Here is a 21,847-nt window from a genome sequence, read left to right on the forward strand (position 1 = left end):
GATCACGCGATAATTCACAAAACAGAAAATAAAATTATAACAATAGACAAAGAAACTACTTTATAACCACATAGAATTAACACACTTTATCCAGGTTCTCAACAAAAACATAGAAGTAATACACCAAAACATCAATCAATACTAACAATTGAAGAAACTCAATCAGACCCCCTGGTATTGATAATTTAGAAAGCACAGAATTGCAATTAAACCACATGAATTGCGAATCCACAGACAGTGAAAACGAAACAGATAATGCAATTTCAGTTAACATGATACATGTTAAAAATGATTACGAATCCATTATATACGAACAACCGATACATTCACACTTCTATCAAAATCATGCTATATTTCTCTAAGATTATTATACAAGACCTAGAAATAATAATAAAACAATAGAAAACATAATAAAAGAAATTACAGAAAAAAAACCTGTAGAATGTTCCAGTACAAACCATTTTTACCAAAGTGCACCAAAAGAAACACAACCTAAAAAAATTTGGACACTTCCACTCCTCTTCGAAAATCAAAAAAGCAAGAATTCCAAACACCAGACCTTGAAATTGATTTTTCAATAGAATCTGGAGCGGAATCGAACAGCATCAACATTCCTACTTGGAATGAAATCAAAACCTCACATCCAAAATTATAACCCCTAAAAACAACAAGCAGCCTAGCGACAGCACAAGGCTCAACCTTAACAAATTATCGAAAAATACAACTCTCCACCCTGGTTCCCACTCGAACAATGGAACAAAACAAACTCTTGAACAAACCATTCAAACAAATTTTCCATATCACCGATATAATGCATAGCTGCTTTCAAGTGTTCGTGTAGTAATATCTGATAATTTTTTTCTAAAACTGAAGATTTCGTCCTTGGTTTGTGATTGCATAAAAAGTCTAAATATGTGATTGGATTTTTTTCCTGTAAGAGTGGTCGGCAAATTTCACTCATAAACGCTGAGAATGATGCTGGTCCTACGGAGATGCCATAGAATAATCTATTGAATTCGTTTGTTGATTACCGATAACAAGTTGTGTTAATCGTCGTGATTGTTCGTCTAACGCCATTTGATTATATGCACTATTCATATCTGCTGTTGAGAAATATTAACCTTTTTATGTTAGAATAACTTGAATTGGTTGAATGGGCCAATGACATTCAGATTTGTCAATGAGTGAATTGATATATCTCGCATCGTGACTATTTTTCATGATTCTCCTTTTGCCAGGATGATAAAAGGATTTATAAATGTGTTTCTTTTTGGCTGTTCTTCTTTATTTACTGGAAAAAAGATTTCATTTTGTTCTAGTATGTCTAATAGTCTGTTAGCTTTGTCTTGCAAGTGAATTGAAACTTCAGTTGATCGTTGTTTTATGAAAACTGCATCAGGTTTTTAAGGTAAATGTTGTGGTGAATTTACTTTTCCAACATCAAATTTAGATGTCGCGTAAACTTTTGGGTGCTTAATAGTGAATCGGCTAGTTTTTCAATTTCTTTTTGTGTTATTTATCTTCTATATGAATTCTGCTGTTTAAAATACTAATCATTGGTATATATTTAGTAATAATTGGAATTCCAATGATATCATGCTTTATATCGGTAATTTGAAAAGTTTGTTTGAATGGTTTGTTCAAGAGTTTGTTTTGTTCCATTGTTTGAGTGGGAACCAGGGAGGAGAGTTGTCTTTTTCCATAATTTGTTAAGGTTGAGCCTTGTGCTGTCGCTAGCCTGCTTGTTGTTTTTGAAGGTATTATTTTTGGATGTAAACTTTTGATTTCATTCCAAGTAGGATTGTTGATGATGTTCGATTCCGCTCCAGATTCTATTGAAAAATCAATTTCAAGATTTGGTGTTTGGAATTCTTTGCTTTTTGGACTTTCGAAGAGAAGTGGAATTGTCCAAAATTCCTGTTGGATTTATTAAACATGTATTATGAAAACGTTTTTTTTTTCCAGATGAGGTCTGTTTTTTTTTGTTTTTTTTTTTGAGACGCTTTTTCGAAAAATTCGCTTTCCCAAAAAACTACCCTTCAGATTCTCATTAAAGTGGTACCAATGGATTCAGTAGCGTTTCACCTACCTGCCTGCTTGAAATTTAGGGCAGTTTTTACCCTACCCCACCCCCTACGGTCTTAGAAAAGCTTCACAACTCGGTACTTTTTTCACTTTTTGCTCATTTTTTCGGAAATTTTCGATTTCCTCAAAAACTACCCAACCAGATTTGAGATTAAGGGTTAAATCGATAGACCAGGTTGTAGGAAACTCCCATGCACAAGCGGCTGGTCCCTAATTTTCTCAGGGGAAGAGCTATAGACTTAGGAAAAGTCACTTTTTTTGATTTTTTTGTCTATTTTTTCGGAAATTATCGATTTCCTCAAAAAATACCCATCCAGATTTGGAATTTAGGGTTTAATCGATAGACCAGGTTGTAGGAAACTCTCCCACACAAGCGGTTGGTCCTGAACTTGCCTAGGGGAAGAGCTATAGACTTAGGAAAAGTCACTTTTTTCCAAGTCTATAGATACTTCACTCAATGATACTTCACTTAAGTATCATTGATGGTCATGTGCTTTCTGCGATTTCGCTAAATTTACACCCCCACCCACATTTTTTCAAACTCGTTTTTTCAATAAAACAAAAAGCGCTAGCTAATTCGATTTCATCAAAAATTTGTATAACATTTTTTTTCTGAAATAACCAAACAGGTCTCTCCAGCTTCCAGCTGGGCCCCTATTGTCTAGGGAAACACCTATGGACTTGAAAAGTTCCCTCATGAAAACTTTTTACCAAAGCGTTACCAATGAATGCATAAGCGTCTCTTTCACTTTTTTTGCGTAGGAAAGGCGCTATCGACTTGAGAAACCTGAAATTTTAAAACAATTTTAAAATAATCAATATTAAAATAATCAAACAGGTCTCTCCAGCTTTCAGCTGGGCCCCTAGTTTTTCTTTAGGTTGTGTTTCATTTAATACATTTTGGTAAATATGTTTTGTACTGGAACATTCTACAGATTTTTCTTCGGTATTTTCTTCTACTATGATTTCTATGTTTTATTATTATTTATAGGTCTTGTATAAAAATTTAAAAGAAAGTGAGCAGGATTTTGATAGATATGTCAATGTATCGGTTGTTCGTATATGATGGTTTCGTAATCATTTTCAACATGTATCATGTTATTTGAAATTGCATTATCTGTGTCGCTTTCACTGTCTGTGGATTCGCAATTGATGTGGTTTAATTGCTATTCTGTGCTTTCTAAATTATCAATACCAGGGGGGTCTGATTGAGTTTCTTCAATTGTTTGTACTTGATTGATTTGTCTTTGGTGTTTTGGTGTATTACTTCTATATTTTTGTTGAGAATCTGGATAACGTGTGTTAATTCTATGTGGTGATTGAGAGAAGTTGCTCTGTCTATTGTTATAATTTGAATTTCTTTTTTGTGAATTATCGCTTGATCTATTTTGATAGTTGTTATAACTTGATCTTTGATAGTTTGATCTGTTGTTAGAATAATCACGTGATGTATCGTTTTGATATCTTTGATTTCGATCAATTGAATTGTTTCGATTCCTACTGCTGGAACAATTTCTATTTTTTTATATGAAGAGCTTCTAGATCGATCATTTGAATAAAACCTGAACTTCAAACAATACCAGTAGCGGATTTAGGGAGGGACGTCCCCCTCTCGAGAGTCGACCCCCTGCCGACTTAAAGGGTCCCCCTTTGTACTAATTTGATATATCCATTTTTGAAGATGGAACCTAAAAGTTTTCTAAGGGCGCCTTGGGCGCCAATATATTAGCTTTGAAGGGGGAGCACGCGCCGAAAAAAAACGTTTTGGTCAAATTTTTCCAGAAACGCCTTTTTTGGCCTGTTTTTTCAACAATTTGCCTGCGGCGCAAAAAATGTGGCCAAAATAGTGGCAAAGCAGTGCTTTGGGAGAGCTCGAAAAATCAATTTGGTCGACCTTAAAATAACGTCGAAAAATTTTTCGAAAATTTATTGAAAATCAGTCCCCTCCTCGAGAAAATCCTAGATCCGCCCCTGAACAAGACTGTTAGCGTGTCAGGGCAAAGCCCTGAATGTTCCGACTGTCCCTTCAATTCATATCGAATAGGTTTTGGAAAAAGAAAACATTGAACACCTGTAAATTTTGGACAAAGTCAAAGTGTAAATTTTTGAGTCGTACGGAATTATTACGACCAATTAGCCAGCCTCCATTCAATTTGACACAATTTATGTAGGGTATAATTTGTCACGCATAAAAACTTCGCCTTAGGTTCTCAACAATATGAAAAATTGTTCAAATGGCGCTTAATTCAGTCCGAAACATGTCCAATTTGGCAATTTTCAAACCCTCAGAAATTTACAGAAATTAATCGGAGGTTAAATATCTTTTTACATTACAACTCAGGAAGTCAATACCTCCATTGAGGTCTTATTTTTTTTGTCAAAAACTTCTATTTCGAAGAATTGTTGATTGCAATTGATATACGTATTTAGTTAGGAAATTTAACATACCATGAAATTCTTGTATTTTCGTAATGTTGAATGGTGGTTGAAGTTTTTGAATTACATCTATACGAAATTTGAATGGAGTGATAGTGTTTGTATCTATAATATGTCCAAGAAACTTTACACGTGTTAGAAAAAAATGTGATTTATCAAGGGCTTCTTTCAAGTGTTCGTTGTAGTACTATCTGATAAAATTTTTCTAAAACAGTGAACATTTCGTCCTTGATTTGAGATTGCATAAAAACATAGTCTAAATATGTGTTTCCAATGTTTTCCTGAGTATGAGTGGTCGGCAAATTTCACTCATAAATGCTGAGAATGCTGCTGGCCCTATGGAGATGCCATAGAATAATCTATTGAAATCTTTTGTTGTTTTCCGATAACAAACTGTGTTAATCGTCGTGATTGTTCGTCTAAAGGCATTTGATGATATGCACTATCCACATCTGCCTGTTGAGAAATGTATTAACCTTTTTTTGTGAGAATAACTTGAATTGGTTCAATAGGTCAATTACATTTAGATTCATTAAGTACTGAATTGAGATATCTCGCATCTAGAACTATTTTTCATGGTTCTCCTTTTGCTAGGATGATAAAAGGATTTCTAAATGTGTTTCTTTTTGGCTGTTGTTCTTTATTTACTGGAGAAAAGATTTCATTTTCTTCTAGTATGCCTAATAGTCTGTTAACTTTGTCTTGTAATTGAATTGGAACTTTAGTTGCTCGTTGTTTTTCGAAAATTGCATCAAGTTTTTAAGGTAGATGTAGTGGTGAATTTACTTTTCCAACATCAAAATTAGATGTCGCGTAAACTTTTGGGTGGTTAAATAGTGAATCGGCTAATTTTTCAAATTATTTTTGTGTTATTTATCTTTTATATGAATTCTGCTGTTTAAAATGTTAATCATTGGTATAAATATTTAGTAATAATTGGGATTCCAATGATATTATGCTTTATATCGGTGATATGGAAAGCTTGTTTGAATGGTTTGTTCAAGAGTTTGTTTTTCCCCATTGTTCGAGTGAGAACCAGGGAGAGTTGTGTTTTTCCATAATTTGATAAGGTTGAGCCTTGTGCTGTCGCTAGCCTGCTTGTTGTTTTTAAGGGTATTAATTTTGGATGTAACGTTTTGATTTCATTCCAAGTGGGAAGGTTGATGATGTTCGATTCCGCTCCAGATTATATTGAAAAATCAATTTCAAGGTGTGCTGTTTGGAAATCTTTGCTGTTTGGACTTTCGAAGAGGAGTGGAATTTTCTAAATTTTTCTTAAGGTTGTGTTTCTTTTGGTATATTTTGGTAACATTCTACAGGTTTTTCTTCTGTAATTTCTTCTACTATGTTTTCTTTTGTTTTATTTTTATTTATAGGTCTTGTATAAAAATTTAAGAGAAATATAGCATGATTTTGATAGAAGTGTGAATGTATCGGTTGTTCGTATATAATGGATTCGTAATCATTTTCAACATGTATCATATTAACTGAAATTGCATTATCTGTTTCGTTTTCACTGTCTGTGGATTCGCAATTGATGTGGTTTAATTGCAATTCTGTGCTTTCTAAATTATCAATACCAGGGGACCTGATTGAGTTTCTTCAATTGTTTGTACTTGATTGATTTGTCTTTGATGTTTTGGTGTATTACTTCTATATTTTTGTTGAGAATCTGGATAACGTGTGTTATTTCTATGTGGTGATTGAGAGTAGTTTCTTTGTCTATTGTTATCATTTGAATTTCTGTTTTGTGAATTATCGCGTAATCTATTCTGAATGTTGTTATAAAGTGATATTTGATAGTTTGATCTGTTGTTAGAATAATCACGTGATCTATTGTTTTGATATCTTTGATTTCGATCATTTGAGAACTTTCGATTCCTTTTGCTGGAACAGTTTCAATTTTTTTTTATATGAAGAGCTTCTAGATCGATCATTTGAATAAAACCTGAACTTCAAACAAGACCAGTAGCGGATTTAGGGAGGTACGCCCCCTCTCGAGATTCGACCCCCTGTCGACTTAAAGGGTCCCCCCTTTGTACTAAATTGAGATATTCATTTTTGAAGATGAACCCTAAAATTTTTCTAAGGGCGCCTTGGGAGCCAATATATATTAGCTTTGAAGGGGTAGCACGCGTCGAAAAAAAATTTTTAGTCAAAATTTTCCAGACGTGCCTAAAAATGCCTTTTTTCAACAATTTGCCTGCGCGCACAAAATCTGGCCAAAATAGTGGCAAAGCAGTAATTTGGTCGACCTTAAAAAAACGTCGAAAAATTTTTCGAAAATTTATTGAAAATCAGTCCCCTCCTCGAGAAAATCCTAGATCCGCTCCTGACGAGACTGTTAGCGTGTCAGAGCAAAGCCCTGAATGTTCCGACTGTCCCTTCAACTCATATCGAATAAGTTTTGGAAAAAGAAAACATTGAAGACCTGTAAATTTTGAACAAAGTCAATGTGTAAACTTTTGAGTCGTACGGAATAACTACGACCTTTTAGCCAACCACCATTCAATTTGACACAGTTTTTGTGCGGTATATTTCTACACGCATAAAAAATTCGCGTTAGCTTCTCAACAATATGAAAAAATTGTTCAAATTGCGCTTAATTCAGTCCGAAACTTTGCCAATTTGGCAATTTTCAAACCCTCAGAAATTTACAGAAATTAATTGGAGGGTAAATATGTTTTTTTATTTCAAATCAGGAAGTCCATACCTCCAATGAGGTCTAACATTTTTTTGTCAAAAAATTCTATATCGAAGAATTGTTAATTGCAATTGATATACGTATTTAGTTAGGAAATCTAACATACCATGAAATTCTTGTTTTTTCGTTATGTTGGATGGTGGTTGAAATTTTTGAATTGCATCTATACGTAATTTTAATGGAGTTATAGTGTTTGTATCTATAATATGTCCAAGAAACTTAACACGTGTTAGAAAAAATTGTGATTTATCAAGGGCTGCTTTCAATTGTTCATGTAGTAATATCTGATAAAATTTTTCTAAAACCGTGAACATTTCGTCCTTGGTTTGAGATTGCATAAAAACATAGTCTAAATATGTGATTGCAATGTTTTCTTGAGCACGAGTGGTCGGCAAATTTCACTCATAAATGCTGAGAATGCTGCTGGTCCTATGGAGATGCCATAGAATAATCTCTTTAATTCATTTGTTGATTTCCGATAGCAAATTGTGTTAATTGTCGTGATTGTTCGTGACTATTCACATCTGCCTATTGAGAAATATTAACCTTTTTTGTGAGAATAATTTGAATTGGTTCAATGGGTCAATTACATTTAGAATCATCAATGAGTGAATTGAGATATCTCGCATCTAGAACTATTTTTCATGATTCTCCTTTTTCCAGGATGATAAAAGGATTTCTAATTGTGTTTCTTTTAAGCTGTTGTTCTTTATTTACTGGAGAAAAAATTTCATATTGTTCTATTATGCCTAATAATCTGTTAACTTTGTCTTGTAAGTGAATTGGAACTTTAGTTGCTCGTTGTTTTTCGAAAATTGCATCAAAGTTTTAAGGTAGATGTAGTGGTGAATTTACTTTTCCAACATCAAATTTAGATGTCGCGTAAACTTTTGGGTGGTTAAATAGTGAATCGGCTAATTTTTCAAATTATTTTTGTGTTATTTATCTTCTATATGAATTCTGCTGTTTAAAATGTTGATCATGGGTATAAATATTTTTGTAATAATTGGGTTTCCAATGATATTATGCTTTATATCGGTGCTATGGAAAGTTTGTTTGAATGGTTTGTTCAATAGTTTGTTTTTCCCCTTGTTCGAGTGGGAACCCTTGTTCCCCTTGTTCGAGTAGGTTCTCAGCAATATGAAAAAATTGTTCAAATGGCGCTCAATTCAGTCCGAAACATGGCCAACTTGGCAATTTTCAAACCCTCAGAAATTTACAGAAATTAATCGGAGGTTAAATATCTTTTTACATTTCAACTCAGGAAGTCGATACCTCCATTGAGATCTTATTTTTTTGTCAAAAACTTCAATTTCGAAGAATTGTTGATTGCAATTGATATACGTATTTAGTTAAGAAATTTAACATACCTTGAAGTTCTTGTTTTTTCATTATGTTGAATGGTAGTTGAAGTTTTTGAATTGGATCTATACAAAATTTTAATGGAGTTATAGTGTTTGTATCTATAATATGTCAAAGAAACTTTACAACGGTTAGAAAAAAATGTGATTTATCAAGATCTGCTTTCAAGTGTTCGTGTAGTAATATCTGATAAAAATTTTCTAAAACAGTGAACATTTCGTCCTTGGTTTGAGACTGCATAAATACATAGTCTAAATATGTGATTGCAATGTTTTCTTGAGTATGAGTGGTCGGCAAATTTCATTCATAAAAGCTGAGAATGCTGCTGGTCCTATGGGGATGCCATAGAATAATCTATTGAATTCATTTGTTGATTTCCGATAACAAATTGTGTTAATCGTCGTGATTGTTCGTCTAGCGGCATTTGATGATATTCACTATTCACATCTGCCTGTTGAGAAACATTAAACTTTTTTTTGTGAGAATAACTTGAATTGGTTCAATGGGTCAATTACATTTAGATTCATCAAGTAGTGAATTGAGATATCTCGCATCTAGAAGTCTTTTTCATGATTCTCCTTTTGATAGGATGATAAAACGATTTCTAAATGTGTTTCTTTTTGGCTGTTGTTCTTTATTTACTGGAGAAAAGATTTCATTTTGTTCTAGTATGCCTAATAGTCTGTTAATTTTGTCTTGTAAGTGAATTGGAACTATAGTTGCTCGTTGTTTTTCGAAAATTGCATCAAATTTTTAAGGTAGATGTAGTGGTTATTTTACTTTTCCAACATCAAATTTAGATGTCGCGTAAACTTTTGGGTGCTTAAATAGTGAATCGGCTAATTTTTCAAAGTATTTTTGTGTTATTTATCTTTTATATGAATTCTGCTGTTTAAAATGTTAATCATTGGTATAAATATTTAATAATAATTGGGATTCCAATGATATTATGCTTTATATCGGTGATATGGAAAGTTTGTTTGAATGGTTTGTTCAAGAGTTTGTTTTTCCCCTTGTTCGAGTGGGAACCAGGGAGTGTTGTATTTTTCAATAATTTGTTAAGGTTGAGCTTATGCTGTCGCTAGCCTGCTTGTTGTTTTTAAGGGTATTAATTTTGGATGTAACGTTTTGATTTCATTCCAATTGGGAAGGTTGATGATGTAAGATTCCGCTCCAGATTCTATTGAAAAATCAATTTCAAGGTGTGGTGTTTGGAGTTCTTTGCGTTTTGGACTTTCGAAGAGGAGTGGAATTTTCTAAACTTTTTCTTAAGTTTGTGTTTCTTTTGGTATATTTTGGTAAATATGGATTGCATTGGAACAATCTACAGGTTTTTCTTCTGTAAATTCTTCTACTATGTTTTCTTTTGTTTTGTTTTTATTTATAGGTCTTGTATAATAATTCAAGAGAAAGATAGCATGATTTTGATAGAAGTGTGAATGTATCGGTTGTTCGTATATAATGGATTCGTAATCATTTTCAACATGTATCATGTTAACTGAAATTGCATTATCTGTTTCGTTTTCACTGTCTGTGGATTCGCAATTGATGTGGTTTAATTGCAATTCTGTGCTTTCTAAATTATCAATACCAGGGGATCTGATTGAGTTTCTTCAATTGTTTGTACTTGATTGATTCGTCTTTGATGTTTTGGTGTATTACTTCTATATTTTTGTTGAGAATCTGGATAACGTGTGATATTTCTATGTGGTGATTGAGAGTAGTTTCTTTTCTATTGTTATAATTTAAATTTCTGTTTTGTGAATTATCGCGTCATCTATTTTGATTGTTGTTATAACTTGATCTTTGATAGATTGATCTGTCGTTAGAATAATCAAGTGATCTACTGTTTTGATATCTTTGATTTCGATCATTTGAAAAGTTTCGATTCCTTTTGCTGGAACAGTTTCATTTTTTTTATATGAAGAGCTTCAAGATCGATCATCAGATGACCAGTGGGAGGGACGTCCCCCTCTCGAGATTCGACCCCCTGCCGACTTAAAGGGTCCCCCCTTTGTACTAATTTGAGATATCCATTTTTGAAGATGGACCCTAAAAGTTTTCTAAGGGTGCCTTGGGCGCCAATATATATTAGCTTTTAAGGGGGAACACGCGCCGAAAAAAAAACTTTTTGGTCAAAATTTTCCAGAAAGTGCCTAAAAATGCCTTTTTTGGCCTGTTTTTTCAACGTTTTGCCTGCGGCGCACAAATTTTGGCCAAAATAGTGGCAAAGCAGTGCTTTGGGAGAGCTCGAAAAATCAATTTGGTCGACCTTAAAAAAACGTCGAAAAATTTTTCGAAAATTTATTGAAAATCAGTCCCGTCCTCGAGAAAATCCTAGATCAGCTCCTGAACAAGACTGTTAGCGTGTCAGGGCAAAGCCCTGAATGTTCCGAATGTCCCTTCAATTCATATCGAATAAGTTTTGGAAAAAGAAAACATTGAACACCTGTTAATTTTGGACAAAGTCAGTGTAAGATTTTGAGTCGTACGGAATTACTACGAGCAATTAGCCAGCCACCATTCAATTTGACAAAGTTTTTGTGCGGTCTATTTCTCCACGCATAAAAATTTCGCGTTAGCTTCTCAGCAATATGAAAAAATTGTTCAAATGGCGGTTAATTCAGTCCGAAACTTGGCCAATTTGGCAATTTTCAAACCCTCAGAAATTTACAGAAATTAATCGGAGGTTAAATATGTTTTTATATTTCAAATCAGGAAGTCCATACCTCCATTGAGGTCTAACATTTTTTTGTCAAAAACTTCCAAATCGAAGAATTGTTGATTGCAATTGATATACGTATTTAGTTAGGAAATTTGACATACCATGAAATCCTTGTATTTTCGTTATGTTGGATGGTGGTTGAAGTTTTTGAATTGCATCTATACGAAATTTTAATGGAGTTATAGTGTTTGTATCTATAATATGTCCAAGAAACTTTACACGTTTTAGAAAAAAATGTGGTTTATCAAGGGCTGCTTTCAAGTGTTCGTGTAGTAATATCTGATAAAATTTTTCTAAAACAGAACATTTCGTCCTTGGTTTGAGATTGCATAAAAACACAGTCTAAATATGTGATTGCAATGTTTTTGTGAGTATGAGTGGTCGGCAAATTTCACTCATAAATGCTGAGAATGCTGCTGGCCCTATGGAGATGCCATAGAATAATCTATTGATTTCATTTGTTGATTTGCGATAACAAATTGTGTTAATCGTCGTGATTGTTCGTCTAACGGCATTTGATGATAGGCACTATTCACATCTGCCTGTTGAGAAATATTAACCTTTTTTTGTGAGACTAACTTGAATTGGTTCAATAGGTCAATTACATTTAGATTCATTAAGTACTGAATTGAGATATCTCGCATCTAGAACTATTTTTCATGATTCTCCTTTTGCTAGGATGATAAAAGGATTTCTAAATGTGTTTCTTTTTGGCTGTTGTTCTTTATTTACTGGAGAAAAGATTTCATTTTGTTCTAGTATGCCTAAGAGTCTGTTAACTTTTTCTTGTAAGTGAATTGGAACTTTAGTTGCTCGTTGTTTTTCGAAAATTGCATCAAGTTTTTAAGGTAGATGTAGTGGTGAATTTACTTTTCCAACATCAAATTGAGATGTCGCGTAAACTTTTGGGTGCTTAAATAGTGAATCGGCTAATTTGTCAAATTTTTTTTGTGTAATTTATCTTTTATATGAATTCTGCTGTTTAAAATGTTAATCATTGGTATAAATATTTAGTAATAATTGTGATTCCAATGATATTATGCTTTATATCGGTGATATGGAAAGTTTGTTCGAATGGTTTGTTCAAGAGTTTGTTTTTCCCCTTGTTCAAGTGGGAACCAGGGAGAGTTGTATTTTTCCATAATTTGTTAAGGTTGAGCCTTGTGCTGTCGCTAACCTGCTTGTTGTTATTAAGGGTATTAGTTTTGGATGTAACGTTTCATTCCAAGTGGGAAGGTTGATAATGTTCGATTCCGCTCCAGATTCTATTGAAAAATCAATTTCAAGGTGTGGTGCTTTTTCTTTGCTTTTTGGACTTTCGAAGGGGAGTGGAATTTTCCAAACTTTTTCTTAAGGTTGTGTTTCTTTTGGTACATTTTGGTAAATATGGTTTGTATTGGAACATTCTACAGGTTTTTCTTCTGTAATTTCTTCTATGTTTTCTTTTGTTTTATTTTTACTTCTAGGTCTTGTATAATAATTTAAGAGGAAGTAAGCATGATTTTGATAGAAGTGTGAATGTATCGGTTGTTCGTATATAATGGATTCATAATCTTTTTCAACATGTATCATGTTAATTGTAATTGCATTATCTGTTTCGCTTTCACTGTCTGTGGATTCGCAATTGATGTGGTTTAATTGCAATTCTGTGCATTCTAAATTATCAATACCAGGGAGTCTGATTGAGTTACTTCAATTGTTAGTACTTGATTGATGTTTTGGTGTATTACTTCTATGTTTTTATTGAGAACCTGGATAAAGTGTGTTAATTCTATGTGGTGATAAAGTATCTTCTTTGTCTATTGTTATAATTTGAATTTCTGTTTTGTGAATTATCGCGTGATCTATTTTGATTGTTATAACTTGATCTTTGATAGTTTGATCTGTTGTTAGATTAATCACGTGATCTATTGTTTTGATAATCTTTGATTTCGATCATTTGAAAAGTTTCGATTCCTTTTGCTGGAACAGTTTTTATTTTTTTTATATGAAGAGCTTCTAGATCGATCCTTTGAATAAAACCTGAACTTGAAACAAGACCAGTAGCGGATTTAGGGAGGGACGTCCCCCTCTCGAGAGTCGACCCCCTGCCGACTTAAAGGGTCCCCCTTTGTACTAATTTGAGATATCCATTTTTGAATATAAACCCTAAAAGTTTTCTAAGGGCGAGCACGCACCGAAAAAACGCAACTTTTTGGTCAAAATTTTCCAAAAAGTGCCTAAAACTCTTTTCTAGCCTATTTTTTCAACAGTTTGCCGGCTGCCCACAAATGTTGGCCAAAATAGTGGCAAAGCAGTGGTTTGGGAGAGCTCGAAAAATCAATTTGGTCGACCTTAAAAAAAGGCCGAAAAAATTTTCGAAAATTTTTTGAAAATCAGTCCCCTGCTCGAGAAATTCTTAGATCCGCCCCTAAGCAAGACTGTTAGTGTGTCAGGGCAAAGCCCTGAATGTTCCGACTGTCCCTTCAATTCATATCGAATAGGTTTTGGAAAAAGAAAACATTGAACACCTGTAAATTGTGGACAAAGTCAAAGTGTAAGTTTTTGAGTCGTACGGAATTAATACGACGAATTAGCCAGCCTCCATTCAGTTTGACACAATTTTTGTGCGGTATAATTTGCCACGCATAAAAAATTCGCTTTAGGTTATCAGCAATATAAAAAAAATTTTTCAAAAGACGCATAATTTAGTCCAGAACATGGCCAAGTTGGCAATTTTCAAACCCTCAGAAATTTACGAAAATTTATCGGAGGTTGATTATCTTTTTATATTGAACTCATGAAGTCGATACCTCCATTGAGGTCTTAATTTTTTTTGTTAAAAACTTTTATTTCGAAGAATTGTTGATTGCAATTGATATACGATTTTACTTAGGAAATTTAACATACCCAGGAATTCTTGTATTTTCTTTTTGTTGGATGGTGGTTGTAGTTTTTGAATTGCATCTATACGAGATTTTAATGGAGTTATAGTGTTCGTTTCTATAATACGCCAAGAAACTTTAGTAATATCTGATAATTTTTTTTTCTAAAACAGTGAACAATTCATCCTTGGCTTGTGATTGCATAAAAACAGTCTAAATATGTGATTGCTTTTTTTCCTGAGTATGAGTGGTCGGCAAATTTCACTCATAAATGCTGAGAATGCTGCTGGTCCTATGGAGATGCCATAGAATAGTCTTTTGAATTCATTTGTTGATTACCGATAACAAGTTGTGTTAATCGTCGTGATTGTTCGTCTAACGGCTTTTGATTATATGCACTATTCATATCTGCTGTTGAGAAGTATTAACCTTTTTTTTGTTAGAATAACTTGAATTGGTTCAAGGGGCCAATTACATTCAGATTCGTCAATGAGTGAATTGAGATATCTCGCATCTAGAACTGTTTTCATGGTTCTCCTTTGCCAGGATGATAAAAGGATTTCTTAATGTGTTTCTTTTTGGCTGTTCTTCTTTATTCACTGGAGAAAAGATTTCAAATTGTTCTAGTATGCCTAATAGTCTGTTAACTTTGTCTTGTAAGTGAATTGGAACTTTATTCGCTCGTTGTTTTTCGAAAATTGCATCAGGTGTTCAAGGTAGATGTAGTGGTGAATTTACTTTTCCAACATCAAATTTAGATGTCGCGTAAACTTTTGGGTGCTTAAAATTTTGAATCGGCTAATTTTTCAAATTATTTTTGTGTTATTTATCTTTTATATGAATTCTGCTGTTTAAAATGTTAATCATTGGTATAAATATTTAGTAATAATTGTGATTCCAATGATATTATGCTTTATATCGGTGATATGGAAAGTTTGTTCGAATGGTTTGTTCAAGAGTTTGTTTTTCCCCTTGTTCAAGTGGGAACCAGGGAGAGTTGTGTTTTTCCATAATTTGTTAAGGTTGAGCCTTGTGCTGTCGCTAACCTGCTTGTTGTTTTTAAGGGTATTAGTTTTGGATGTAACGTTTTGATTTCATTCCAAGTGGGAAGGTTGATAATGTTCGATTCCGCTCCAGATTCTATTGAAAAATCAATTTCAAGGTGTGGTGTTTGGAATTCTTTGCTTTTTGGACTTTCGAAGGGGAGTGGAATTTTCCAAACTTTTTCTTAAGGTTGTGTTTCTTTTGGTACATTTTGGTAAATATGGTTTGTATTGGAACATTCTACAGGTTTTTCTTCTGTAATTTCTTCTATGTTTTCTTTTGTTTTATATTTACTTCTAGGTCTTGTATAATAATTTAAGAGGAAGTAAGCATGATTTTGATAGAAGTGTGAATGTATCGGTTGTTCGTATATAATGGATTCATAATCTTTTTCAACATGTATCATGTTAATTGTAATTGCATTATCTGTTTCGCTTTCACTGTCTGTGGATTCGCAATTGATGTGGTTTAATTGCAATTCTGTGCATTCTAAATTATCAATACCAGGGGGTCTGATTGAGTTACTTCAATTGTTAGTACTTGATTGATGTTTTGGTGTATTACTTCTATGTTTTTATTGAGAACCTGGATAAAGTGTGTTAATTCTATGTGGTGATAAAGTATCTTCTTTGTCTATTGTTATAATTTGAATTTCTGTTTTGTGAATTATCGCGTGATCTATTTTGATTGTTGTTATAACTTGATCTTTGATAGTTTGATCTGTTGTTAGATTAATCACGTGATCTATTGTTTTGATAATCTTTGATTTCGATCATTTGAAAAGTTTCGATTCCTTTTGCTGGAACAGTTTTTATTTTTTTTATATGAAGAGCTTCTAGATCGATCATTTGAATAAAACCTGAACTTGAAACAAGACCAGTAGCGGATTTAGGGAGGGACGTCCCCTCTCGAGATTGGACACCCTGCCGACTTAAAGGGTCCCCCTTTGTACTAATTTGAGATATCCATTTTTGAAGATGGACCCTAAAAATTTTCTAATGGAGCCTTGGGCGCCAATATAAATTAATTTTGAAGGGGGAGCGCGCGCCGAAAAAACGCAACTTTTTGGTCAAAATTTTCCAAAAAGTGCCTAAAAATTCCTTTTCTAGCCTATTTTTTCAACAATTTGCCGGCGGCGCACAAAAGTTGGCCAAAATAGTGGCAAAGCAGTGGTTTGGGAGAGCTCGAAAAATCAATTTGGTCGACCTTGAAAAAAGGTCGAAAAAATTTTCGAAAATTTTCTGAAAATCAGTCCACTCCACGAGAAAATCCTAGATCCGCCCCTAAGCAAGACTGTCAGTGTGTCAGGGCAAAGCCCTGAATGTTCCGACTGTCCCTTCAATTCATATCGAATAGGTTTTGGAAAAAGAAAACATTGAACACCTGTAAATTGTGGACAAAGTCAAAGTGTAAAATTTTGAATCGTACGGAATTAATACGACGAACTAGCCAGACTCCCTTCAATTTGACACAAGTTTTGTGCGGTATAATTTGCCACGCATAAAAAATTCGCTTAAGGTTCTCAGCAATATGAAAAATTCTTCAAAAGACGCATAATCTAGTCCAGAACATGGCCAAGTTGGCAATTTTCAAACCCTCAGAAATTTACAAAAAATTATCGGAGGTTGAATATCTTTTTGTATTTGAACTCAAGAAGTCGTTACCTTCATTGTTAAAAACTTTTATTTCGAAGAATTGTTGATTGCAATTGATTTTCGATTTTACTTAGGAAATTTAACATACCAAGAAATTCTTGCATTTTTTTTGTTGGATGGTGGTTGGAGTTTTTGAATTGCATCTATACGAGATTTTAATGGACTTATAGTGTTTGTTTCTATAATATGTCCAAGAAGCTTTACACGTGTTGGAAAAAAATGTATAATATCAAATGCTGCTTTCAAGTGTTCGTGTAGTAATATATGATAATATTTTCTAAAACTGAACAATTCGTCCTTGGCTTGTGATTGCATAAAAAAATAGTATAAATATGTGATTGCTTTTTTTTCTTGAGTATGAGTGGTCGGCAAATTTCACTCATAAATGATGAGAATGCTGCTGGTCCTATGGAGATGCCATAGAATAATCTATTGAATTCATTTGTTGATTTCCGATAACTAATTTTGTTAATCATCGTGATTGTTCGTCTAACGGCATTTGATTATATACATTATTCACATTTGATGTTGAGAATTACAAACCTTTTTTTGTGAGAATAACTTGAATTGGTTCAATGTGCCAATTACATTTAGATTCGTCGATGACTGAATTGAGATATCTCGTATCTAGAATTATTTTCATGATTCTCCTTCTGCCAGGATGATAAAAGGATTTTTGAATGTGTTTCCTTTTGGTTATTCTTCTTTATTTACTGGAGAAAAGATTTCATATTGTTCTAGTATGTCTAATAGTCTGTTAATTAATTTGTCTTGTAAGTGAATTGGAACTTTAGTTGCTCGTTGTTTTTTGAAAACTGCATCTGGTTTTAAAGGTAGTTGTAGTGGTGAATTTACTTTTCCATCATCAAATTAAGTTGTAGCGTAAGTTTTTGGGTGTTTTAATACTGAATCGGCTAGTTTTTCAAATTCTTTTTGTGTTATCTGAGAGGGTTGAAACTTGAACATTGTTTAGAGTTTTTGTTGTTCTTCTGTGTAATTTGATATTTGAAAAGTTGGTTTGAAGTAAGGTGTTTTTGCGAAATAGTCTGTGTTTCGTTTTTCATTGATTATTATATTATTTATTGATAGTTCTTCGTCAAGAATTGTTGATTGACATATATCTAAAAGTTGTGAGATTTTGTTTACTCTATACGCTACTTCCTTGGTGGGAGAAGTTGTCGCGTTAGTTTCACAATAACCTAAGAGTCCCAAAGGTAGGGTTATTTTATATGGAGATTTATTATAGACATGTTAGGAAATGATGTCTGGGCAGAGGTTTTGATGTACTTGATAGATGAGATTGTTACTCGAAAAAATTTATGATTTGGTCTGAATTCAAGGTCAGACATATAGAGATGGTATTTGTTTTGTTCTTCATCATATTGGTGAACTTGTTTGATTGAGAAGTTATAAACATAACCTGCTAGTGGTTTCAGGTGTTTTAGTTCTTGATTATATATAGAGTAAAATTTGGAGAAGAATGGTTGCTTATTTATTCTTTAGAAGAATGTTAAAGCTGTGTTATTCATTCTTGTGTATTTATCTTTTGTATGAATTCTGCTGTTTAAAATGTTAATCATTGGTTTATATTTAGTAATAAATGGGATTCCAAAGAGGTGACTGATATCAGCCTTTGTTAAGAAAAAACGTCTGGTACCTGATTGCCACTCGTTTTCCTCCCCCCTTGTAATGTTCTTATGGGGTATTTTCCTTCCGGTTTACAAAAATTGTCTACGCCCTTTTCCCCACCCGATCCGACCAGGGTACCTACCCTAATTCGATCTTAAATTTGGATATCCTCTTCTTATAATTCACGCGTGTAAGATTCTAATGAAACTTAATCGACAATGTCGATCAATTAGGTACTGTAATGTGTCCCCCCTTTTTACAATTTGCAACCGCCAACCTCTAACCTAACCAGCCCCCCTTCTAACCTCCCCCTCTTTAGCCCCCCTCTTGAGCCGAAAATTACCTTAAGCGCCGGGTGCTAAATCTCTTGAGAGAAAACCGTAGAACCTGTTTCCAGGCTCTGCTTGAGTAAAAACGTTCCTCAAAACAGTGGGGTTCCGCTTATCCAATTTTACACTTATCTCCTATAATGTAATGTGGATTTTAACGATACCCGTTTGACCAACTTAAGAACACCTCCCGTCTTCTGGTTGTTCTGATTCCGTGCTGGTTGTCTCCTTGACGTGTCCTGCACCTGATCACCAGCACCACTTTCCCATTTGGCTGGTCACCTGTTCCAGTCAAGTCTCCTAGTGGTCCAGCTAAGTTCCTGTGAACCACTTTCCTACTCGGCTGATCACCTCTTCCAGTCGAGCCTGCTAGTGGTCCAGCTAAGTTGCAAGCTATCTGAAAACCCTTAACAACGCCCCACACTTGGACACCTTTTTAAATTGCTAATTTGATCGAAACGATCGGTCTTGTGAAAACAGTATGGGTATACTATTTAATTAATATAAAGATTTGATCCAACTTATCTGGTGTCAAAGTCGCTGTCCTTTCTTGTTTCATGATTTTTGTTCCTTTTTCTATTCTTTTTCGGTTTTGTTTCGCTTTTTAACTTTTTGCTCTTTTTTTTGTCTCCCTAGTTACCCCCTTATTCGGTTAGCTAAGCCTCGTTCGGAGAGCGTACCAGGAAGTTTTCTCGAGTTTTCTTAAAAAGCTATCACGGTACGACCGGAAGGCTTACACGTTTTCGCCAAACCGTGCCACTGGTACTCTAGAATGGGCATGTAGCCCGGAGCTGTGTCAAGTGGGTTGGACTCCTTAGTCATGATGTCGTAAAAACACCCAGGAGCGCCATAAAAACACTATGTAGCAGTCGCCTACTTAAGTCACATATGAGGTTAAAGAAAAATAGGCCCTTTAACCATTGGCTCAAGAGTCAGGGACACTATCTCTTGTGTTTTTCTACCTCGAACGGTCGGAGCCAATTCGGTTTACTTGCGACATGAGACTAAAACCCTCGTTACAGCTTAAAGGCCACTACCAAAATACCCCCCCCCCCGCTCTAGAAATTAAGAACGTCCCCATATTTAGGTCTCTATATACCCAAAATACGCGAACGCCGTTAAAAACAGGGTCGGAACAGTCCGTACAGTTACTTTTTATTAGACAGTGGAACTTTGATCCATTTCAGATGGATCAACCTAAAACTCTCCTTACCTCAACATAACAATCATAAAACACACTCAAGAAAATTAAATTGGGTACTCACATTCCAGCACAATCGAGAATTGAGGTAACTAAATTAATAAGCAATTCGAGAATAAATGGGGGATTAAGTTTGACTCAATTAGCTTTAATTGAATAAGTTTTAGCTCGAGAAATGAGTTTTGGGGCTCGAACATTGGGAGACTTTGGTTGGCCACCTTTCCTTCGAAGCTTCACTCTGGTCCAATGTAAATTGATTCGCTCTTCATTTGTAATCGCTCTGTCTCCTATTTCTAGATAGGTCAGCTCTACTCTCGTGTGATCTTTAAGTCTCGAAATTGCGAATAGCAATTTCCCGCTGCTTTTTTGACTACTTTCCCGCGATTGCAGTTCGATTGTTCTGATCTTATTTTTCTGAGGTTTTCAGTTGTCGCGAGAAAGTTGAGCATGACATTTGACCCCAAAATCACGTTGTTCGTATTGCTCAAGGTCAAACTCCAAAATATGACCGACTGGCACATCAAGCACAAATATTATTGTTTTAAAACCGAAAATGACGAATATAAGAACATCCTCTATGAAAAACGTATGTGTTTTGTACTTTTAGTCAGTCGCAATACAATAGTCGAACTTTTTTCTGAAGGAAGAGCTTTCCCTGCTTGGTGCTGCACCAAACAGACAAAACTTGAAGGCAGTATTTTTCTCAAGTGGGCGTCTATTGCACCCACCGAGCCTCGTGTTACCTATGTCTTCGGACTGCCCGAGCTAGACATACTAAATTCCTCAAGGCAATCATTTTTCTCAAAAACTGTTTGGATTTCAATCCACACCAATGAGTTACACACTCTTGTTCATTTTAGACTTAGTGTTGCGAATATCCGAGTTTAGACCTGTTTTGTTTTGGTCTGGTTTTTTATAAATGCAAGTCACCAGTGCAATCACTGGTTCCTAGCCTGTCTCTTGATAACCTAATACCTCTTACTACTTTCTTTTCTGTTGTTTATCCTAATTCTTAACAAAATAATACTCCTCCGGATTGACAAAAACAGGACCCCTCCGGATTGGCAAAATTGAGACCCCTCCGGATTGGAACCCCTCCGGTTTTGTGAAAACAAGACACCTCCGGTTTGGGACCCCTCCGATTTAGAAAAAATATAAAGGACCCCTCCGGATTGGGACCCCTCCTGTTTGGCGAAAATAGGACCCCTCCGGATTGGGACCCCTCCGGATTGGGATCCCTCCGGTTTTGTAAAAATAGCTTTTCGGAGACTTCCTAAATTTTCAACCTGTACCCTTCCGGATACGTTCTCCGATGCTATTATGCTGTCTGAACTAACTAGGAAGGGTGTATTTTCTTTCGCAAGACCCTTCCGGATTGAAGTTAAGCCTTTTATTTGACAATTCACCCTAACTGTGAAGGGTCTTATCGCTAGCCTAGTTTCGACTTGACTATGGTTTTCTGGTTCCCATAGCCTTCCCTTTTTGTTTAGAACAGCGTAAAATTGCCTTATATTACCTTTACTACCTTTTGGTAGGGGTGTAAGGGCTTTCCGAATTTTTTTTTATAAAACGTGAAGGGTCTACCTTCCCGAATTAGTGAATTTGCTAAAAACAATCTTGAAAAATTTTCACGAATAATTGATGTTCTTATTAGTAAGCTCAGATAATATGTGATCTAGTGGTACCAAGATCAACTGAATCTGTCCTGTAGTTCCAAAGTTATTAACCAAAACGTCTTTTTTCTAAAGTCACAAAATTTCTCTTATAGGTTCCTCCTAACTGTTTTCGCAATTCTGTTCTTTTCGACCTAAAA

The 21,847-nt window shown here is 34.5% G+C and overlaps 1 protein-coding gene across 1 annotated transcript in view; it reads right to left on the bottom strand.

Annotated features, from left to right (window-relative positions):
• The window catches only part of LOC134848850 (uncharacterized), a 24,654-nt gene extending 4,999 nt beyond the window's left edge, over positions 1-19,655 (bottom strand). Inside the window, exons 1-2 of the mRNA XM_063866360.1 lie at positions 19,586-19,655; positions 19,011-19,214 (exon numbers count right to left, since the gene is read on the bottom strand). Coding sequence (XP_063722430.1) covers positions 19,011-19,214; positions 19,586-19,655 — 274 coding nt within the window. The remainder of the gene's footprint in view (positions 1-19,010; positions 19,215-19,585) is intronic.
• Positions 19,656-21,847: the final 2,192 nt, after the last annotated feature.

The sequence above is a fragment of the Symsagittifera roscoffensis genome, chromosome 6 (assembly GCF_963678635.1).
Source record: "Symsagittifera roscoffensis chromosome 6, txSymRosc1.1, whole genome shotgun sequence".
NCBI lineage: Eukaryota > Metazoa > Xenacoelomorpha > Acoela > Convolutidae > Symsagittifera > Symsagittifera roscoffensis.